We start from the raw sequence: 19193 nt of genomic DNA, 5'->3' as shown, positions 1-19193 counted from the left end.
ATCATAAAAGACTACTATGATACACACCAACAAATTGGGTAACCTAGAAGAAATGGATAAATTCTTAGAAATACACAACATACCAAGACTGAATCATGAAGAAATAGAAATTCTGAACAGAGCAATAATGACTAAGGAGATTGAAGCAACAGTCAAAACCGCCCAACAACAACAACAAAAAGCACAGGTCCAGATGGTTTCACTGGTGAATTCTACCAAAACTTTGAAGACATAATTGATGTCACTCCTTCTCAAAATCTTCCAAAAAATTGAAAAGTAAGAATCACTCCCAAATTCATTTTACAAGGGTAAGATTACCCTGGTACCAAAGACAGATAAGGACACCACAATGAAAGACCTCTGTTTTATACCACTCACAAAAATTAATTAAAAGTGGACTAAAGACTTAAATGTAGGACCTGAAACCATGAAACTCCTAGAAGAAAACATAGAGAGAAAACTCCCTGATATTGGTCTTGGCAATGACTTTTTGGATATGACACAAAAAGCACCAGCAACAAAAGCAAAAATAAACAAATGGGACTTACTGGTACACAACCTGCCTGGAAGCTTCCTGGATGTAATCTGAAACTGGCCTCTGCATATGGAGGGCAAGGAGAGACTGAAGAAAAAGGCAAACAGTTTGTGATTCTGGGTGGCAGGTTTAATAAGCAAGGGAACTTACTTATGAGGCTTGTCTAGGATGGCCACAAGATGAGTAATTTTCTGCACCTGTTCTCTAAATCTTAAACGTTTATATAGAAAGGCCTTGACTGGGTTCAGTCATGTACCTAGTCCAGATGGTCTCGATACCACATTATTATCTCAAGGCTGTGTCCTTGGGCAGCAAGCAAAGGACGCATTTCAAGGACAGGGGATGGAGAAAGGAGCCTCAAATTGCCTAGGTCCACCTCACAGGCCAACTGGCAATAATGACTTGATGATTCTTCCCAAAGTGCTTAATCAAATTGAGAAGATTCTGCACAGCAAACAAATGATTCACAAAATGAAAAGGAAGCCTATGAAAGGGGAGAAAATATTTGCAAACCATAAATGTGATAAGAGGTTAATATCCAAAATATATAAGGAGGTTACACAACTTAATAGCAATAAAACAAATCAGTAGTCCTCTCCTTATCCATGATTTGACTTTATGTAGTTTCAGATACCTGTGAAAATTGCAGTCCAATAATATTAAATGGCAAATTCCAGAAATAATTCATAACTTTTAAATTATGCACTGTTCTGAGTAGCTTGATGAAGTCTTGTGCCATCTCACTCCATCTCACCTGGCATGTAAATCATCCCTTTTTCCAGTGTAACCACTCTGTATACACGGCCCGCCGATTATTCGATTAAGAGCTGTCTTGGTTATCAGATTGACTGTTGTGGTATTGCAGTGCTTGTGTTCAAGTAACCCTTGTTTTGATGAATAATGGCCTCAAAGCACAAGAGTAGTGATGCTGGCAATTCATATATGCCAAAAAGTAGCTGTAAAGTGCTTCCTTTAAGTAAAAAGGTGAAAGTTTTTGACTTAAGGAAAGAAAAACAATGGTATGCTGAGGTTGCTAAGAACAGATAAAGAAAATGTCGTACATATCTATACAATAGGATATTATTCAGCCGTAAAAGAGAAGGAAATTCTGCCATTTGCAACCACATGGATGAACCCTGAGGGCATTATGCTGAGTTAAATAAGTCAGACCAAGAAAGACAAATCCTCTGCCAGGGATTAGAGGTGGAGGAAATGAAGAGATGTTGGTCAAAGGGTACAGACTTCAAGTTGTGAGACGCACAAATTCTGGGGATCTAGTGTATAGCAGAGTAACTATAGTTAACAATACTGTATCGTATACTTGACAGTTGCTGATAGTAGATCTTAGACATTCTCATCACAAAAAAAAGGTAACTATGTGAGGTGATAGATATGTTAACCAATCTTATTGTGGTAAACTGTTTGCAATATATACATATATCAAATCATCATGTTGTACACCTAAAATTACACAATGTTATATGTCAAATAAATTTCCATAAAGCTGGCTAAAATTATTTTGCTGTTTAATATGGATAATCTAGTATTAATGTATGCAGTTGCCAATACAAGTGTTACACAGTATGAAGAATAGGAGGCATGTACTATGCCGTGAAATCAGGAAACTCTACTTAATGGAGGCTGGATCTTCACTGAATATTGAGGGAATGGGGTAATGGAAAGAGGAGAGGAAAGAGAAAGCATTCCTGGGAAAAGGATGAAGCAGGAAGGAGATGAACACAAAGGAGGGGGAGTTGCAGATGGCAGCATATCAGCAACCAGATGGTCTGCCCATCTTCAGAGAGGAATGAAATGGAGCTGATAAGAAGGTGGCACAGAAGTAAATCCATTGGCAACCGGAGTGGTGTCGATGTCCTTTGGATCAACCACAGATTTCAGGGTAAATTTCTGTAAAATGGTGGTCAGGAATAAAAACAGCTCCATGCGGGCCAGCCCCTCTCCTGCACACATTCGTTTTCCTGAAAATAAAAAACACAGAACACAGACACTCCTTGGACAGTATGTTACTGATTGGCACAAAAAGAATAAAGAATACACAGTATTTCTTTGAGGAATGATTGTTTGGATGGATGCATGATGGATGGACGGAAGGCAGGAATGCTGGAATGATTGTTAGATATACAGACGGACAAAAGATGGACTCACATGTTATCCACCCTAACATCTTCTCTTAGCAGGTAGCCTTCATGCAAAAAGTCTTTTCTGAGTATCAGCTCTATGTCAAGTGTTTCACTAAGTATTCCACTTTATAACTGCTATTTTGGCATTTTGGGTTTCCATCAATCTTTTCCTAGTAACGCACCCATGTTTCTTGTGTTCCTTGTTCTAAGTCTGATGTTCTATGATCTTCCTTGCATTCCTCACAATTTTTATTCTCAGTTCTAGCTATACCTGCACTTCATTAATCTTCAATATATCATGCAGTTTAAAGGCTTATCTGATATTGTTCCCCTTGGCTAAGATGTGCTTTAATTACACTTCTTTTAGAAACTAGGTCAAATGTCAATTCTTACTTACAATCTTTGTGATCCCTTTAGACAGTAGATTCTCACTCTCTCTGGGGTTTCTAAGCATCATATTCATGGTTCCAATGAAACATAGATCACCTTAAATCATAATTCTCTATTTTTCTATCCTTGAAAATATGAGTTCTTGAAAGGAGGACTCAGTCAGTCCTTGTCATCTAAGTATGCACAATGCTAGATCCAAAAGCAGGCATCAAAAGTCAAAGAATGAATGTGGGCAGTACCATGACCAGAAGCTCAGCACACAGTTCAGGTGCAGAGGCCCCAATATCCAAAAGGGAGACCTTGATGGTAGGAAGGTCAAGGTGCCAGGGAATCATTAAAAGGTAGTTTGTCATATTCCCAAGGTTTCCTTGACCTGCAGTTACTGGCAGGAGGCTCTGACATCCTTGAACTACAGCAAATATCCTGTGTCTATGGTCCATTACCTCTGTTGAAATGTCCTGCCTCTCTTCTTTCCTTTTTCTGTGCCTTTTAATGGGGCAAATCAAATTTCCTTTATTCTCTTACAATGTCACTTACTGCATTTTATGCCTCACTTTGTATGTGGTATAAGAGAACAGGAAGGAGGCAGCTTCTTCCTCTCCCCACCCTTCCCTGACAAACAGCTTGTCCTTCCCTCTCTCACAACCCTAGTCATACTGGATTATAATTATCTGTTTGTTCATCTGTTTCACTAACTCTGGTGTGAGCTCTTTGGGTGCCCATTCTGTGCTCGTGGATAGTTGTATCCCCAGATCTCAACCTAGGGGAGAGAGGCACCGCATAGAAGATACTCAAAGTTATGGAAATAGATACTCTCCTTAGGGCAGATGAGGACAGTCTAGATGAGGTTAAGCTTCTAGAAAGAGTTCTGGATGTTACAGTGATGTATCTTGAGGCAGAACTCAATCAAATCATTCTCTAGCTTTCTTACTTTGGAAGAACTAGGTCAGCTCTTTAAATCCCACAAATGTGGGCTAATAATGAGAAATATCATGAGGTGGGAAAGTGCATGGACATAGGAGTGGAGCTCCTGATCATGTACAAACAGAACTTCCATGAACCCAACAGTAGACACTGCAAATTTAACAGGTTCTGTGAAGGTAATCTGTCCCTTGATGTACCGAAGGAAATAAAATTTTATTACCTGCTGAGAAAGCCATGAAGTAGTCACTCTTCTTAAAGTTGCCACTCTTGTCCAGGAAGTGGCCAGGGTCAAACACTTCAGGGTTGGGGAATTCTTTATCATCATGCAGCACAGAAGTCAGGGATGTTAATATGGTTGTGCCCTGGAATGAACAGATGAAAAACTGAGTTATAAAGAAGTCATGGAGCTGGAAGAAATGTTGGAAATTACTTAGTACACTCTTATGATCTATAGATGAGGAGAATCGGGTCCAAAAAAGAGCAATGACATTTCCAGGCAGACATAACAAGTAATAAACAGGTATAATTTTAAGGTCAGTGGCAGTGACCCTGCTAAAGTAGCTTCCAATTACATTTGAAGTCCTAAGTACTCAGGGATTTGATTGTCAAGCCTTCTGAACCCTATCTCTCTTCCTTATCATGACATTTGGACACCAGAGTATGTCCCCACCTGCCAGCCTATTTCATTATTTCAATTTTCACACATCTTATATGTGAAATATGGCTTAAAGTGGATGTCTCTTTGGGCTCTCAAAATGTCCAGACTATCTGTTTATAGATAGATTTAAAATAGAAGTCTGATCTAATTAGAAATTATCTCTTCTGGGATAATAACAACAAGCACAGTAACAGCTATTGACATGAAATTTGTTTTTCTTCATTTAAAAATGTGGAGGAGCTCTTCTTTACAGATGAATCCCAGCAAAAAAAAAAAAAAAAAGAAGAAGAAAAGAAAAGATAGATGAGATAATAAATTAGAAAAATTATCATTTTTCAAAAATGAAGATCTTCAATTAATGCTAAAACTATTAGGTGAATGACTTGGGAAGCTGGATATTCAAAGTCTTAAAATAAAATGTGGTAGATTTTTATTAGTTATACATGAAAACAGAACCTCTGCAATGGAGCGATCTGGCAGATGCCATTCTATTAAGTGATGAACATGGCGTCAACAATAATGGGATAAGTGACATTATAGCCCCTGCATCCTTAATAGAATTCAACGGTACATACACACCAACTATGTAGTTTTCTTGCCAAAATTGTAACTGGAATATAATCTTTAGAAGACAATCACACAGAACTAGACTGATGAACATTTTATATGACAACTGGCCTAGACTCTTCAAAAATGTCATTGTCATGAAAGGGAAGTAACAAACAGAGGAAAGAGAACCATTCTTGATTACAGGAAATAAAGGGATAAGAAAATAAAATTATATACTTCTTTCTTGATTGAAAACTAGACTACAAAAGAAGAAACTATAGAGGATATTTTTAAAAAACTACGAAAATTTAAACATAGGCTATATATTAGATAATATTATATCAATGATAATTCTTTGAATGTGAATCATATTGTTATTTAGGAGAAAGCCCTTGTTTTTAGAAGACACATACTGAAGTATTGAGGTGTTAAATGTAGTAGGTAGATATTTAGATATAAATGTAGTTTTATATATATATATACCTTCATATATAATACATATATAAATATATAAATAATGTTATTTAGATTTAAATTTTTTTAAATATAAAGTTGGGGGAAATTCCATCCTCTGAATTTATCAGAGAAAAAAGTCTATCATTTTGATTTTAGAAGTTTCCCCTTACATGCTTTTACATAATTAATGTGTAAAAATGTTTCTTGAAGATACAAAAGTAGATATATTCTCAACAAATGTTGATGGAACTATTGGATATTCATTAAAAATTGAAATGATGCGTTACCATTACCTCACACTATAAATAAAAATTGACTTGGAATGGATCACTGATTTAAAGTTGAGTTAAAAGTATAAAACTTCTAGAAAATGATATGAGTAAGTGTTTGGGAATTTGTGCTGGCAAATATTTTTTAAATAGGCCACCAAAGCAGAAATAATAAAAGAAATGATTGATAAATTGCACATTAAAATTAATAACTTCTAGTCTTTGAAAGATGATCTTAAGAAACTAAAAGAAGAAGAAGCCACACACTGTGAGTAAATATTGTAAAGCATATATCTGATAAAGGACTCATTCAGAATATATAAAGAGCTACAACAATTCAACGACAAAAAGCAAACAATGTCGTAGAAAATAGGCACATAATTTGAGCAGGCACTTTAAAAAAGAAGATACATGATGGCCAATAAGGACATGAAAAGTAGCTGTGCATTATTACTCATCAAGGAAATGGATGTTAAAAGAAAATGTGACATCATTACACAAGTTGAATAGTAGCTAAAATTCAAAAAGACTAACCATGGTGAATACATTGAGCAAATGGAACTCTCATGCATTGCTGGTAGAATGCAAAATGGTACAACCACATTAGAAAACAGTTCATCAGTTTTGTATAAATTTAAACACTTATGTGACAATCCCACTCTTTACGCATTTACTGAATAGAAATGAAAATATGTGTCCATACAAATAACTGTATGAGAATGTTCATACCACTTTTATTAAAATAGCCAAAAGCTGGAAACAGCTAAAATGTCCACTACTGTTGAATGGATCATCAGTTTGTGGTATTCCACATGACAGAATACAACTCAGCAATAAAAGAGAATCAACTACTGTTACATGCAAAAATAACAATGATTCTGATCATGCATTTTCCTGGCTGGGAAATAAGAACTTAAAAACATGAAAGAGACATAATCTGGGCACATGAAATACAAATGGCCAGTCTAAAACTCAGAGGAAGTCATCCTTGCCCAAAAGACTGTTTTATCAGCCATCACAAAATTATCTCTAAGCAAAAAATTTTACCCTCTTCCTACTTTTCCACTTCAACTCATTAAAATTGAACATTGTTCTTCTTTGAGGTATGAATACACAATCTCATAAATGAATCTGCTGGATCGTAATGTATTTCCATTTTTGGAATTGTCTGACATTCTAGAAAGGATTATGATGTGTACACTATAGAATTTATGACACTCCCAAAAGACTATAGAGTAATACCATATAATTAGACATGTTGATATATTTTCAGCAAAATAAAAATATTTGCAAATGGGGATAAATAAAAATGTGTATGGTTCATTTCAATTCAAGTCAGGGTTTTACCACTCAGTGAAACTGCACCAGATTTACATTTTACTTGTATTTTCAGGACTTTCAGTATTGCAAAAGTGAGGATGAAGGATTTCTAACCCCACATTAGGAAAAAACTTTTAGATCCAGGCTAGCCAACACAGTAGCTACATGCCACACTTGGTTTTTTATATTTAAGTTGAATTAATTAAAAGTAAGTAAAATTAAAAATTTACTCCTTAGTTGCATTAATCATATTACAGGCACTCAATAGGCATATGTGGCTAGTGGCTACTGCATTGGACAGCACAAATATGGAACATTTCCATCACTGCAGAAAGTTCTATTGGATAGGGCTGTCTTAGACTAGTTGTCAGCAAACCACAGCCCATGAAAATCTAGCCTGTCACCTGTTTTGGAAAGCCCACTAGCTAAGAATATTAAAATTGAAAAAAATAAAAAGAGGAATAATATTTTGTGACAGGTAAAAATTACAAGAAATTTAAGTATCACCGTCATAAATATTGGAACACACAATCTTATTTCATTTATGTATGGTCTATGACTGCTTTTGTGTTACAATGGCAGACTTAAGTAGTGGTGACAGAGACCCATTGCCCCAATATTTACTATATGGCCCATTACAGAAAATGTTTGCCAACTCCTGTCTTAGACCATTATCTCCACCTAGCTTAATCGCTCCATCCTGTGATAGAAGAAATTATTGATCTGACTAGAAAGAGGGTAGATAGAATCAGCCACTCACTGTTGCATATTTCTATACTGGGCTGTTCCATGCAGAAGGGAATGGCCCATTCCCTTGGGTTGTGGGTTGTCTAGACTCAAAAGCCACCAGGCACAATGTGGTCTGCCATGCAGAGAAATTGATGAGCGTGCTCAGCAGGTGCAATGCTCCCCTCAAGCATGTCCTCAAATCTGATGTAGTAGATGGGGGAGACTGGCAATCTCTATCTGATTCCTTAGTCCATTTCCCACTTAGTTAGCAATAGGAGGACAAACAAGTCTTATTAATATTACCCTCATGCCCCAATATTAGAAAATAAAAGCCTTTGCCTTAGTGTTTTTTGTTAAAAAAGAAAAGTAGACTTGAAGTCCTAACCTTTGCATCAGATCTGTGATCTCAGGGCAAGCTCCATTACTTCTTGATAAAGTCCTCAATTGACTCTTCTTCAGAAGATGGTGATAGTAATTGCAACCTTATCAAACTTATAATTCTTTTTCCCTCATGGAAACATAATTTTTAGTTATACTATTTTTATTTTATTAGTAATATGTGTTGGGTTCAAGTGGAATGGGGTAGCTTGCAGCATAGCAAGTATAAAATCTGAATAAACATAAAAACTATGTGTTGGAAGGTATTGCAAAGTTGTTAAAACAAAAACTTTTCTCAAAATTCCAGAGATGAGAGAATCTCAGAGAGGTCACCTGACGCCTACAGTCAATTTTAGACTGTCTTCATTTCCAGTTCTGAATGAGAGTAGGAAGCATTACATCATTCTGACTGCCTAGTGGAGGAGAGAAGAACTCTTTCTAGGAGAAGATAAGCTCTCTGAAACACTCCAATTTTTCATATGTAGTATCCCAAACTTACTAGGCATTCCAAAGAGCAACTATGCGGCCAGAAAAACAAGAGTTGGAGGAGACGGTAATAAAATAGACTCAAACTAGGTAACAATTCCCACCTCATTTTATGAGGCCAACTTTACCTTGATATCAGAAATCTGACAAGAAAATTTTGAGAAAGAAAATTGCAGGCCAATCTCTCTTATGACTATAAACATGAAAGTCCAGACCAAATAGCAACTCATATCCAGCTGTGTGCTTATATTTAACATATGTATATTTAGTGGAGAAAAGGAGGCCAAAATATATGACAACATCAATAGATGCAGAAAATCCTCTGACAAAATTGTACACACTTTCATGTCAAAATAAGAGAAGGCAAATTTCCCTAATCTATAAAGAATATCTACCAAAGTGTAAATAATACATGACTATCCGTTGTGCAATGTTAAACCCCCATCACCTCCTGGGGATAGAAAATGAAACAGGGAGGTCCTCTACCACCACTTTTTTGAACACTATCCTAGAAATTCTAGTCAATGCAATGATGCAATGAAGAGAACTTAAAATCTTGAGTACTAGAAAATACAAAGTAAACAAAACTAATGAACAAATGAAACTCATAGATACAGAGGACAGATTGGTCTTTGCCAAAGGGGAGGGATGTGGGTGAAATGGGTGAAAGAGGGACAAACTTCCAGTTATAAAATAAGTCAGGGAGATATAATGCACAGCATGATGACTATAGTCAGTAATATTGTATTGCATATTTGAAAGTTGCTAAGAAAGTATATCTTTAAAGTTCTTGTCACAAGAAAAAACATTTCTGCTAACTTTGTATGGTGACAGATAACTAGACTTATCGTAGTGATCATTTTACTGTGTATACAAATGTTGAATAATCATTTTGTATACCTGAAACTAATACAATGTTGTATGTCATTATACCTCAATAAAAACAGAAACTAAAAAAACATTAACCCATTCAGCAAGATTGTGTACATTGAAACGTTCAATGAATCTACACACAAATTATTAGCAACGATTAGTAAATTTAGTAAGTTTGCTACAAAAAAGGTCATCAAAATAATAAAATTAATTATATTTTCATATACCAAATACAAAGAAATGGAAAAGTTATTTTTAAAATTATACAACTTAGAACAGCATCAAAAATATTAATTCCTGGGCAAAAACTAACCAAAGATGTGCAAGCCATTGCACTGAAAAGAAAACATTATTGAAAAAAACAAAGAAAGCTCAAATAAATTAGAAGCATATGCCATATTCATGAATTCAAAGATTCAACACGTCAATTCTTTTCGAGATACCAGCTCTTTTCAAAATGATCTGTAGATATAATCTCACCCTGACAAAATCCCAAGGGAGTGTTTTGGGATATTAACAAACCAATACTAAAATTTATTTGAAAATGTAAACAGGTAAGAGTAGCCAAAACAATTTTGAAGAAGCAAAAGAAATTCAGAAGACTTAGACTGTCAGCTATCAAGACCTGCTATAAAGCTTTATAACACAAATTGGGTAAGATACAATTCCTTCAAGCTACCAAAAGTATGATTTTTGCATTTCTCTCATCTTGTGTTGATAGAAGAGTGGAACCATGTTGTGAATATGGAAACTTCAGGGGTGCTGAGGTCACTATAAGAGAAACAAATCTTACCTTAGGGATGAGGTAGTTTCTGAACTTAATATCACATGTCACTGCATGAGGAAGGTTGTTGGGGACGAGGTTAATGTATCTCTGTATCTCATGCACCACAGCATCAGTGTAGGGCATGTGGCTCTTGTCCTGCATGCAGGGGCTTCGGTCTCTGCCAATCACACGGTCAATCTCTTCATGGACTTTAGCTGATAAGATATAAGTAAGACTGATGAAAAAGAAGTAAAATGGCACATTTGTCACAACAATTCAAGGTTACATTAAGAATTATAAAGATGTCCCAACATCATTATAAACATAAATTATATGCCCATAACTTAGAGAATTGCTATAATATAGATACATACCACTCTACTACAAGCTAGGCATTCGATATATCTGTCTATACTTATCTATTACCATATAAGATAATTTACACAAATAGAAATGAAACTTTTCAAACTATAAACAGTTACCATATTAACTGAAGAAATCGTTGTTTCTTCACTGCATAGAGGAAAACAAGAATAAATGTAAATTTATGTCAAAAGTAATATTTGATGATTTTGGGGCCAGGCTAGTGGCTCAGCAGTTAAGTTCGCACGTTCTGCTTTGGCAGCGTGAGGTTCGCTGGTTTGGATCCTGGGGGCGGACCTAGGCACTACTTGTCAAGCCCTGCTGTGACAGGCATCCTGCATATAAAATAGAGGAATGTGGGCATGGATGTTAGCTCAGGGCCAGTCTTCCTCAGCAAAATAAGAGAGGTGGATTGGCAGCAGATGTTAGCTCAGGGCTAATCTTCCTCAAAAAAAATAATGATGTTTTAAAAATTAAATTCTACAAGTGGATCTACATGTATGTAAGTCTTTGTGTGTGTGTTTGCACATATGTATATGCAAATTGCGATGGTATCCTCTTCAACCTCCCACTCCCCAGGGCAGCCTCTTTGAATCATTCTTGCTGTTTATTCTGAAATGTATATTTATATTTCTAAATAATGATTCTACTTCTGTTTCTATTTATTCATTTATCCAATTTTAGGCAATATTTAAGGAAGTCCTGGTATGAGTGATGAGAATTTATATCTCTGCTTCCACTCCATTCAAAATACACATGAACAGACACACACACATACACAGGCACTTCCCTTCACTTCACTTTCACCTATATATTTTGATCATAACTTTGATTATATCAATAAGCACTGTTTATACCATTATAACCATAAATATTGTTCACTGGTAGGATAACCATAATTATTTTTAATTTTACATGCTTTAAAACTTATGTTTGAACAATTTATATCAGTTCCTAAATTTCTAGTTGGCAATTCAGAATTACTTCCAAATGTTCAGGTAGATGTTTTAAACTCCTAGTAATAATTTTCAAAATGCTCAAACCTCAGATTATCAATTTCTTCTCTTTATTTTTCTTAACTTCCCTCACACCTTCTTCATCTACTTAGTACAATCCAAACCGGTTGTTTCCCAGGCCTGGGCCCAAGTACCCTCCCTGAAACTTCCATCCCTCTACAGGAGGTCTTCTGATTCCTGGAGCCCATGACCAAGTTTGACTTGGTGTCAAATGTTTGGATGGAGCATATCCTCCAGTATCTTTCTAAGAAGGTGGAAAGAGGAAGTAAAACTGTTGGTAAATATGCACATCTGAAAATATCCTTTTTCTATTAATGCATAAGATGATAGTTGCTCTTGAGAATTCTGATACCCTTCTGATTCCTAATCTCTTATATCTATGACCAGAATTATCTCTGAAAGTTTTATGATTTTAACTTATCCCTGATGTTCTGAAATTTCATGACCCTGTCTCTTGAAGTGCATGCTTTTATTTCATTTACTCTGCTGGACACTTGAAGAGAATGTTCTATCTTGATGGTGGAATATGTAGGTCTTTGATTTAGAAACTCTCTCTTTCCTGTGAGAGGAAAACAGTTACCTGCTCAAATAATTGTAGAGAGAATCTGTACAATTGTACAAACCTGTACAAATTGAGGAGGGAAGCCTCCTGTCTTCTGCCTCATTCTCCCCTAACTTTATTAGACACTTGGTACTTCCAACTAGTGAGAATTGTGGGGATTTTAGGGACACAGGTTAGCTTTTCCATGTTGGTGAATCTTCTTCTGACCTTCAGGCTACAACTTCATCTTCTCTGTTGAGGTAATTATCACCCTCCCTTCTGCTCTCTGTGTTTCAGAAATTTGTTGAAGACATCCTGGGTGCCTCCTATACTTCTCTTCTCCGACTTCAAAGGACTGATTACTTCTCATTTGTAATTAGTTTATGATAATTTCAATGAGACTCTGACACAAGAAAAGATAATGTATGCTTCTATTCTGCTTTGTACATCTGGAACTCTTCTGAGGTAATTTGTAAAGTAAAATTGTTCATAAAAGACAAAATTATTTACCCCCCCCCCCAATTTTTATTTTGGCAAACCCAGTTTCCTGGAAATAGACTTCTGGAATGATAAAATTCTTTTAGGCATGTCTTCTGTCTAAATAGCAACACCTTTCTTATGAATATAACTTTTTAGAATACTTCTCACACTGTAGAAATTTTCCGAGGCTGCCTAATTAAGTTTCTAGAATTTCCACTTATGCTTCTATAAGAAGAGTTTCCATCTTCCCTACCCCAGCACTAGAACACTGTATTTTCAGAATGAGGAAAGATTTCAGCAAGAACCTACCTACTCTTCAAAGTGGTCGTTTCTTAAGGAAATGAATATTCAATCTTAGATCAATTCTTGATGGCTGTTGCCTGACACAAATCACTTCCCAGTGGAATCCAGACACTACACCAAAACTTTATTACTTTCTTACTACCAACACTGTACTTCACTTCTCTCCATCATCAACCCCTGTTGTGCAAGGTTGTCTTAGTATTATCCCTTCATTAAGTTTGGACAAATTATAACTAGTGACACAGAAATTTCAATAATGAAGCTTCTCTAAGAAAAATAAGTTGCAGGAGAGTGACAGTGTCTTGCTAGATTTGTATTCTGAAATTCACCCTTTTCGTCATGTGTAGTCATACCTGTGACCTCTGGATGCTTTAACAGAAGCAGGAGTCCATATCTCAAGGTGGTGCTCGTTGTCTCTGTCCCAGCAGCAAATAAATCAAATGCAGTAGTTACCAAATTTTCAACAGTAAATTCAGAGTATTGGTTGTACTTTTCCTAGGAATGATTTAGAGCAATTATTTGGTAAGTTGGTTTACCAACATATTTGAATGTAATGAATACAAAATAACTTAGACTGTTATAAAGCTAAACCATCCTACAAACTGAATTGTGCAGTATTAGAAAAAGCTACTGCATGCTAAGGCTGACTGCAGAATAGTTGAACCAATCTTCATTTCTTATCCTCTTAAACCTTGCTTGCCTAAAAATTCCATTCACTATCATTTTTTCAGTTAGGTTGGCTTTGCAACATATCTTTTTGTGAATGAGATATAAGCAAAAGCCAGTTAGTGCCACTTATATTTCATTCTTCTTACTCAAAACACAGATGTGAAAGTGGAGGTCAGGCACACATCATCTTGGGACAGCAGTATTCAAGCATGAAGGTGAAGGTCTGTATACAAAATACGGTGAAGGAAAATGGAAGGTGCCTGACCTTGCGATAATTCAGGGCTACTGTACTAACCCTAGAATGGCTCACCAGGAGACTACTTGTATATAACATAAATCAACAAATTATTTGTTTAAAACATTGCTAATTGGATTTTCTCTTATTTGTAAATAAATATAATCTTAATTGAGAAATGGGTAAATTAAGGCCATATCATGGAAGATGTAATAAGCCTAAAACAAGAGTATGCAATTGTCTTCTCTGTTAAATAATTTAGTTGGACTCACTATTACCTACAGAGTCATTATGAAGTGAAGTTGTGCAAAAGCTAATATGGCAGCACATCCTAGGGCAGATTGCAGAGAAAGAGAATGGATTCACGAAGACAAGATGGGGCTGGCTACTATTATATTCTAGATATTCTGTCTCTCTCTCTATATATAGATATATAGGTAGGTAGATAGATGGATAGATAGACATTTGAGATATTGAAAGAGAGAGAGAGAGAGAGGGAATATATATATATTCTAACCAAACCCTAGGCCAGCATTAATTTAATGGTCCTCTTGTAATCTCCAGGTGACCTGTGGCATGTCTAATATTATGCAATCAGCACCATTAAGACATATTTAACTCTTTAAACAGGTGTACTTCCTAGACATGGACAGTCACCGCCCTTACTAAGATTGGTTTTCCACAGTTTTCTAAGCTTGTCAAATCAAAATTAGTTTAAAGTCAGTAAGAAGAGCAGAGTACTCATAAACCAATATTAATATTTTATATGTTGATGTGAATTTGGATATTTAGTGGCTATGTGTACATATCCAATTAAAATTACACTACACTATATAAATCAATGTAGAAAAAAATTGAAGAAGTGCTAAATAAATAGAAACAAATTCCATGTCATGAATCACACACAATATTATTAAATGGCATTATTAGAGTAATACCACAAAGATGGCAGAATAGGAAGTTCCAGGAATCACTCCCTCCATAGAAACAACTATTGACTTGGTATGAACTGTCTGAAACAACAATTTTGGGACTCTGGAGTCTAGCTGAACACTTACAGAATCCAGGGGAGTGATTTATCAGAAAGAAGTTGATAAATTTCTGTGTCTGATATATCAACTACCATTCTCTACACACTAGCTCCCTGCAGGCATCCACAAGGACAGTGGTCCTCATACCTGTCGCAGATTGTTAGTCATAGGGTGGGCAATGGGGACCTTGTCCTACAAAAATCAGGGTTGTGTGTTGATTGCTTGCTTTTGATCATGAATGGCTAGCACAGAGGCTGGACATTGTATACATTCCCAGAGGTTGCATGAGCTTTTCCACTTGCATTGGCAAGGTGATTTAAATGGATAGAATGTTTTTTTTTTTTTTTCCAATTCTTATTGGATTTAAGGAAATCTCTGTCAGGTCACTGACTGACTGTGGAGATCAGAGAACAGAGACTTCAGTGACCTCAGAAGATTAGAAAAGTTGTTTGGAAATATCACTAAATAAATAGATTACTGAAGACCTCCTTAAGTAATAAAAGCAATATCTACAAGCAGAAAGAATCTCATTTCCAAAGTTACCACATGACAATATTTAAAATGCTCAGTCCCCAAAGTATTACAAAGCATTCAAAGAAATAGGAAAGTATGGCCCATTAACTGGAAAAAAAAATAAATTAACAGAAATCATCCCTTAGGAAGCCTGTACATCAGACTCAGTAGATAAAAACTTTAAAATTAAATTTCCTAAGTATGCTCAAAGAGCTGAAAGAAACCATGGAGAAGGAACTAAAAGACACTAGGATAACAGTAATAAACAAGTATAATATATCAATAAAGAGAGAGAAAATATTAAAAAATATAAATTCTGGAGCTAAAACATACAATAGCTGAAAAAATTTTAAAAATTCACTGGAACAGTTCAACAACAGATTGGAATAGGTAGAAGAAAGAAACAACAAACTGTACAGTAAAGACAGTAAAACTGGAATTACCTAGTTGCAGTAGCATAAAGAAAAAAGAATGAAAGAAATGAACAGGGACTAAGGGACACCGTGAGACATACCAACATACACATTATGGGAGTCACAGAAGCAGAAGAGATAGAGAGGGGCAGAAAAAAATATTTGAAGAAATAATGGCTGAACACTTCTCAAACTTGATGACCAGCATGAATCTACATGTTCAAGAATCTCAATGAAATCCCAGCAGAATAAACTTAAAGAGACCCACACAAGACAGATTTTAATTCAAAAAAACCCCCAAACAACAGGGGCTGGCCTGGTGGTTTGATGATTTGGAACCTGGGCGCAGACTTACACACTACTTATCAGACAATGCTGAGGTGGCATCCCATATATAAAAATGAAGGAAGATTGGCACAGATGTTAGTTCAGGGACAATCCTCCTTACTAAAAAAACAAAAACAAAAAACCAGAAGAAACCCAAAGAGACTATCTTGAAAACAGAAAGAGAAATTTACTCATCATGTACAAAGGATCATAAAAAAAAAATGCAAGAGCTGATTTTTTCATCAGAAACAGCGGAGGCCAGAAGACAGTGGGATAGCATATTTAAAGCAGCAACAGAAAACTGACTTATCAAGTCAAAGGATTATCAAAAAGAGGAATAAATTTCCACATTCTGTCCTGGCATGTAAGGAGCTTAGAAATTTCCACTCAATCCTAACAGAAATAAAAACTGAACAAACTAAAAAATGAATAACACTTCTTAGATCCATCAGATAAGTGAAGTCATAGGGAAAACCACTGCTTCCAAAATTGGAGAGACAGACAAGTAGATACAGAGAATCATGATTTAGCAGAGCAGAAACCCATGAGGAGAAACTTCTGCAGGAAGCGGTACCAGGGTAGGAAAAGCTAAACCACAATAATGAATTGCTGGAGGCTTAGCGTGGGTTAGTCTGAGAGTAAAAAACTCCACGGGGACCCAAAGTCCCTTAGACTATTCTTATTTTTCTTAATTCTTTTTTCTCTTTGTTGTTCTGATTGGGTGATTTCCATTACCTTGTCTTTGAGGTTGCTGACCCATTCTTTTGTATCATTCTGCCTACTCTTGATTCCATCTAGTGTATTTTTCTTTTCAGTTATTGTAGTTTTCAGCTTCAATTGCTTCTTTCCTATATTTTTTCCCTCCTTGTTGAAGCTCTCACTGTGTTCACTCATTCTTCTCCCAAGTTCAGTGAGCATTCTTATGACCATTACTTTGAACTCTTTGTCAGGTAGATTGCTTATCTCCATTTTATTTAGTGCTTTTTCTGATATTTTGTCTTGCCTTTCATTTGGGACATATTCCTCAGACTCCTCATTTTGCCTAATTTTCTGTGTTTGTTTCAATATTTTACCTAAATCAGCTAACTCTCCTAGTCTTGAAGGAGTGTCCTTACATAGGAGACTTCTTGTGGGACCCAGAAGTGCAGCCTTCCCTGGCCACCTGAGCAAGGCACTCAAGGGATATCCCTTATGCGGGCTGTGTAAGCCATCCTGTTGCAACTTGGCTCCAACTATGACATGTTTGTGGGAGGGGCTTTCTCTCAGCCTGCTGCAGAGTGCAATCATGACAACTACGGCGCATTGGGAGTTGAGTCAGGCCCATGGCTCAGCTTCTGGTTGCATCCACATCTGCTGCAGCACATTGGTGGGTAGGGCCAGTCCCAGGCTTGCTGCTAGGTACATCTGTTACTGCTTTGACACAATTGTTGACGGGGCTATTCCATGGCAGTCTGCTACGTGCATCAGCAACTGTTGCAACACATTGGTGGGCAGGATTGGCCACTTTACTGTTTGAGAGGCATGTCCATGACTGCAGGAGTGATTTGGTCAGTGCGGTTTTCAGTGAGGTGCACCCACTGGGACTAGCAGATTAGAGAAAGAATTCCAAAATGGTACCCATCAATGCCAATATTATCAAGGTAGACTGAGATTGCAAAAATGGCTCCTGTTAGTGTCTCAGTCCCAGAAGGGTCTTGGTGGTTTTGTGCCTCTCTGGCTGATGATTTAAAGTCAGTAAATGAGTTTGTTTTATCTGTGTTCTATGCATTTTTCAAACTGGTGTATTTGTGCTGGTTTCCATGTTAAGTTAATCTACACCAAGCACTTTAAGAGCAGGTTTTGCATTCCATATAGTTTTATAATTTTCCTGGACATAATTCTCCTTGATTTTCAAAGCCCAGTGTTTGGGGGGCTTGTCTTTCCTGTGCAGGATCTAAAGGTTGTGGTGACTGATGCGGAGCTCAAATCCCTTTAATCCTCAGGGAAACGTTTCATACCTTTGAGATCTCCCCTGATTGTGGATTGTTGTGGCTGTGGTGTGGTTTTTCTTTGGTGAGCCCATGACTCTGCCTTTTTTTCTTGACTTGATGCTGTCCTTTTATCATTAGTTTTGGAGGTTTTGTTCATCCAATCTTCAGGTCTCCTTCAGAGGGAATTATTCCAAATGTAGTTGTAGATTTGGTGTCTGTGGAAGAAGGTGAGTTCAAGATCTTCCTATGCTACCATCTTGAACTTCTTCCCATATACATATTTTAAAATGGATTGTAGGTCTAAATGACAAAGCTAAAACTATAATACTGCTCAAAGAAAATATAAGCATAAATCTTTGTGAGCTTGTATTATGTAATTCTTCTTCACATCCTACAAAAAGCGCAAGCAACCAAAGAAAAAGCAGATAAAGTGGACTTCATCAGAATTTACAAAAACTCTGGTTCCAATGACAACATCATGAAATAAAAAGATAACCTATAGAATGGTATAAAATATTTGCAAAATATCTGATAACGGATTTCTATGTAGAATACATAAGAACCCTTACACTTCAATAATAAATAAAAACAAATAACCTGGGAAAAATGGGCAAATAATCTGAAGAGATGTGACTCTAAAGGATGTATGTAAATGGCTAATAAAACCATGAAAAGATACTCAACATCATTAACGATCAAAAAAATGCAAATCGAAACTACAATGAAAGGACATTTCACCCATTAGGATTGCTGTAATCAAAACTACATATGATAACAATTGTTGATGTGAATATAGAAAAATCAGTGCCCTCGTACACATAGTGGGAATATAAAATTGTGCAACTGCTTTTTTGCCTG

The 19193-nt window shown here is 36.2% G+C and overlaps 1 protein-coding gene across 1 annotated transcript in view; it reads right to left on the bottom strand.

Moving 5' to 3' along the window:
- Window positions 1-2044: 2044 nt before the first annotated feature.
- The window catches only part of LOC100071061 (cytochrome P450 2C19), a 28037-nt gene continuing 10888 nt past the window's right edge, over window positions 2045-19193 (bottom strand). The window contains exons 6-9 of the mRNA XM_001500745.3: window positions 13531-13672; window positions 10502-10689; window positions 4211-4352; window positions 2045-2514 (exon numbers count right to left, since the gene is read on the bottom strand). Of these exons, the coding sequence (XP_001500795.1) occupies window positions 2333-2514; window positions 4211-4352; window positions 10502-10689; window positions 13531-13672 (654 nt within the window). The 3' untranslated portion in view covers window positions 2045-2332. The remainder of the gene's footprint in view (window positions 2515-4210; window positions 4353-10501; window positions 10690-13530; window positions 13673-19193) is intronic.

The sequence above is a fragment of the Equus caballus genome, chromosome 1, assembly GCF_041296265.1.
Source record: "Equus caballus isolate H_3958 breed thoroughbred chromosome 1, TB-T2T, whole genome shotgun sequence".
NCBI classification, from domain to species: domain Eukaryota; kingdom Metazoa; phylum Chordata; class Mammalia; order Perissodactyla; family Equidae; genus Equus; species Equus caballus.
Note: the sequence above shows the minus strand (reverse complement) of the source record. Positions and strands in the feature narration are given on the sequence as shown.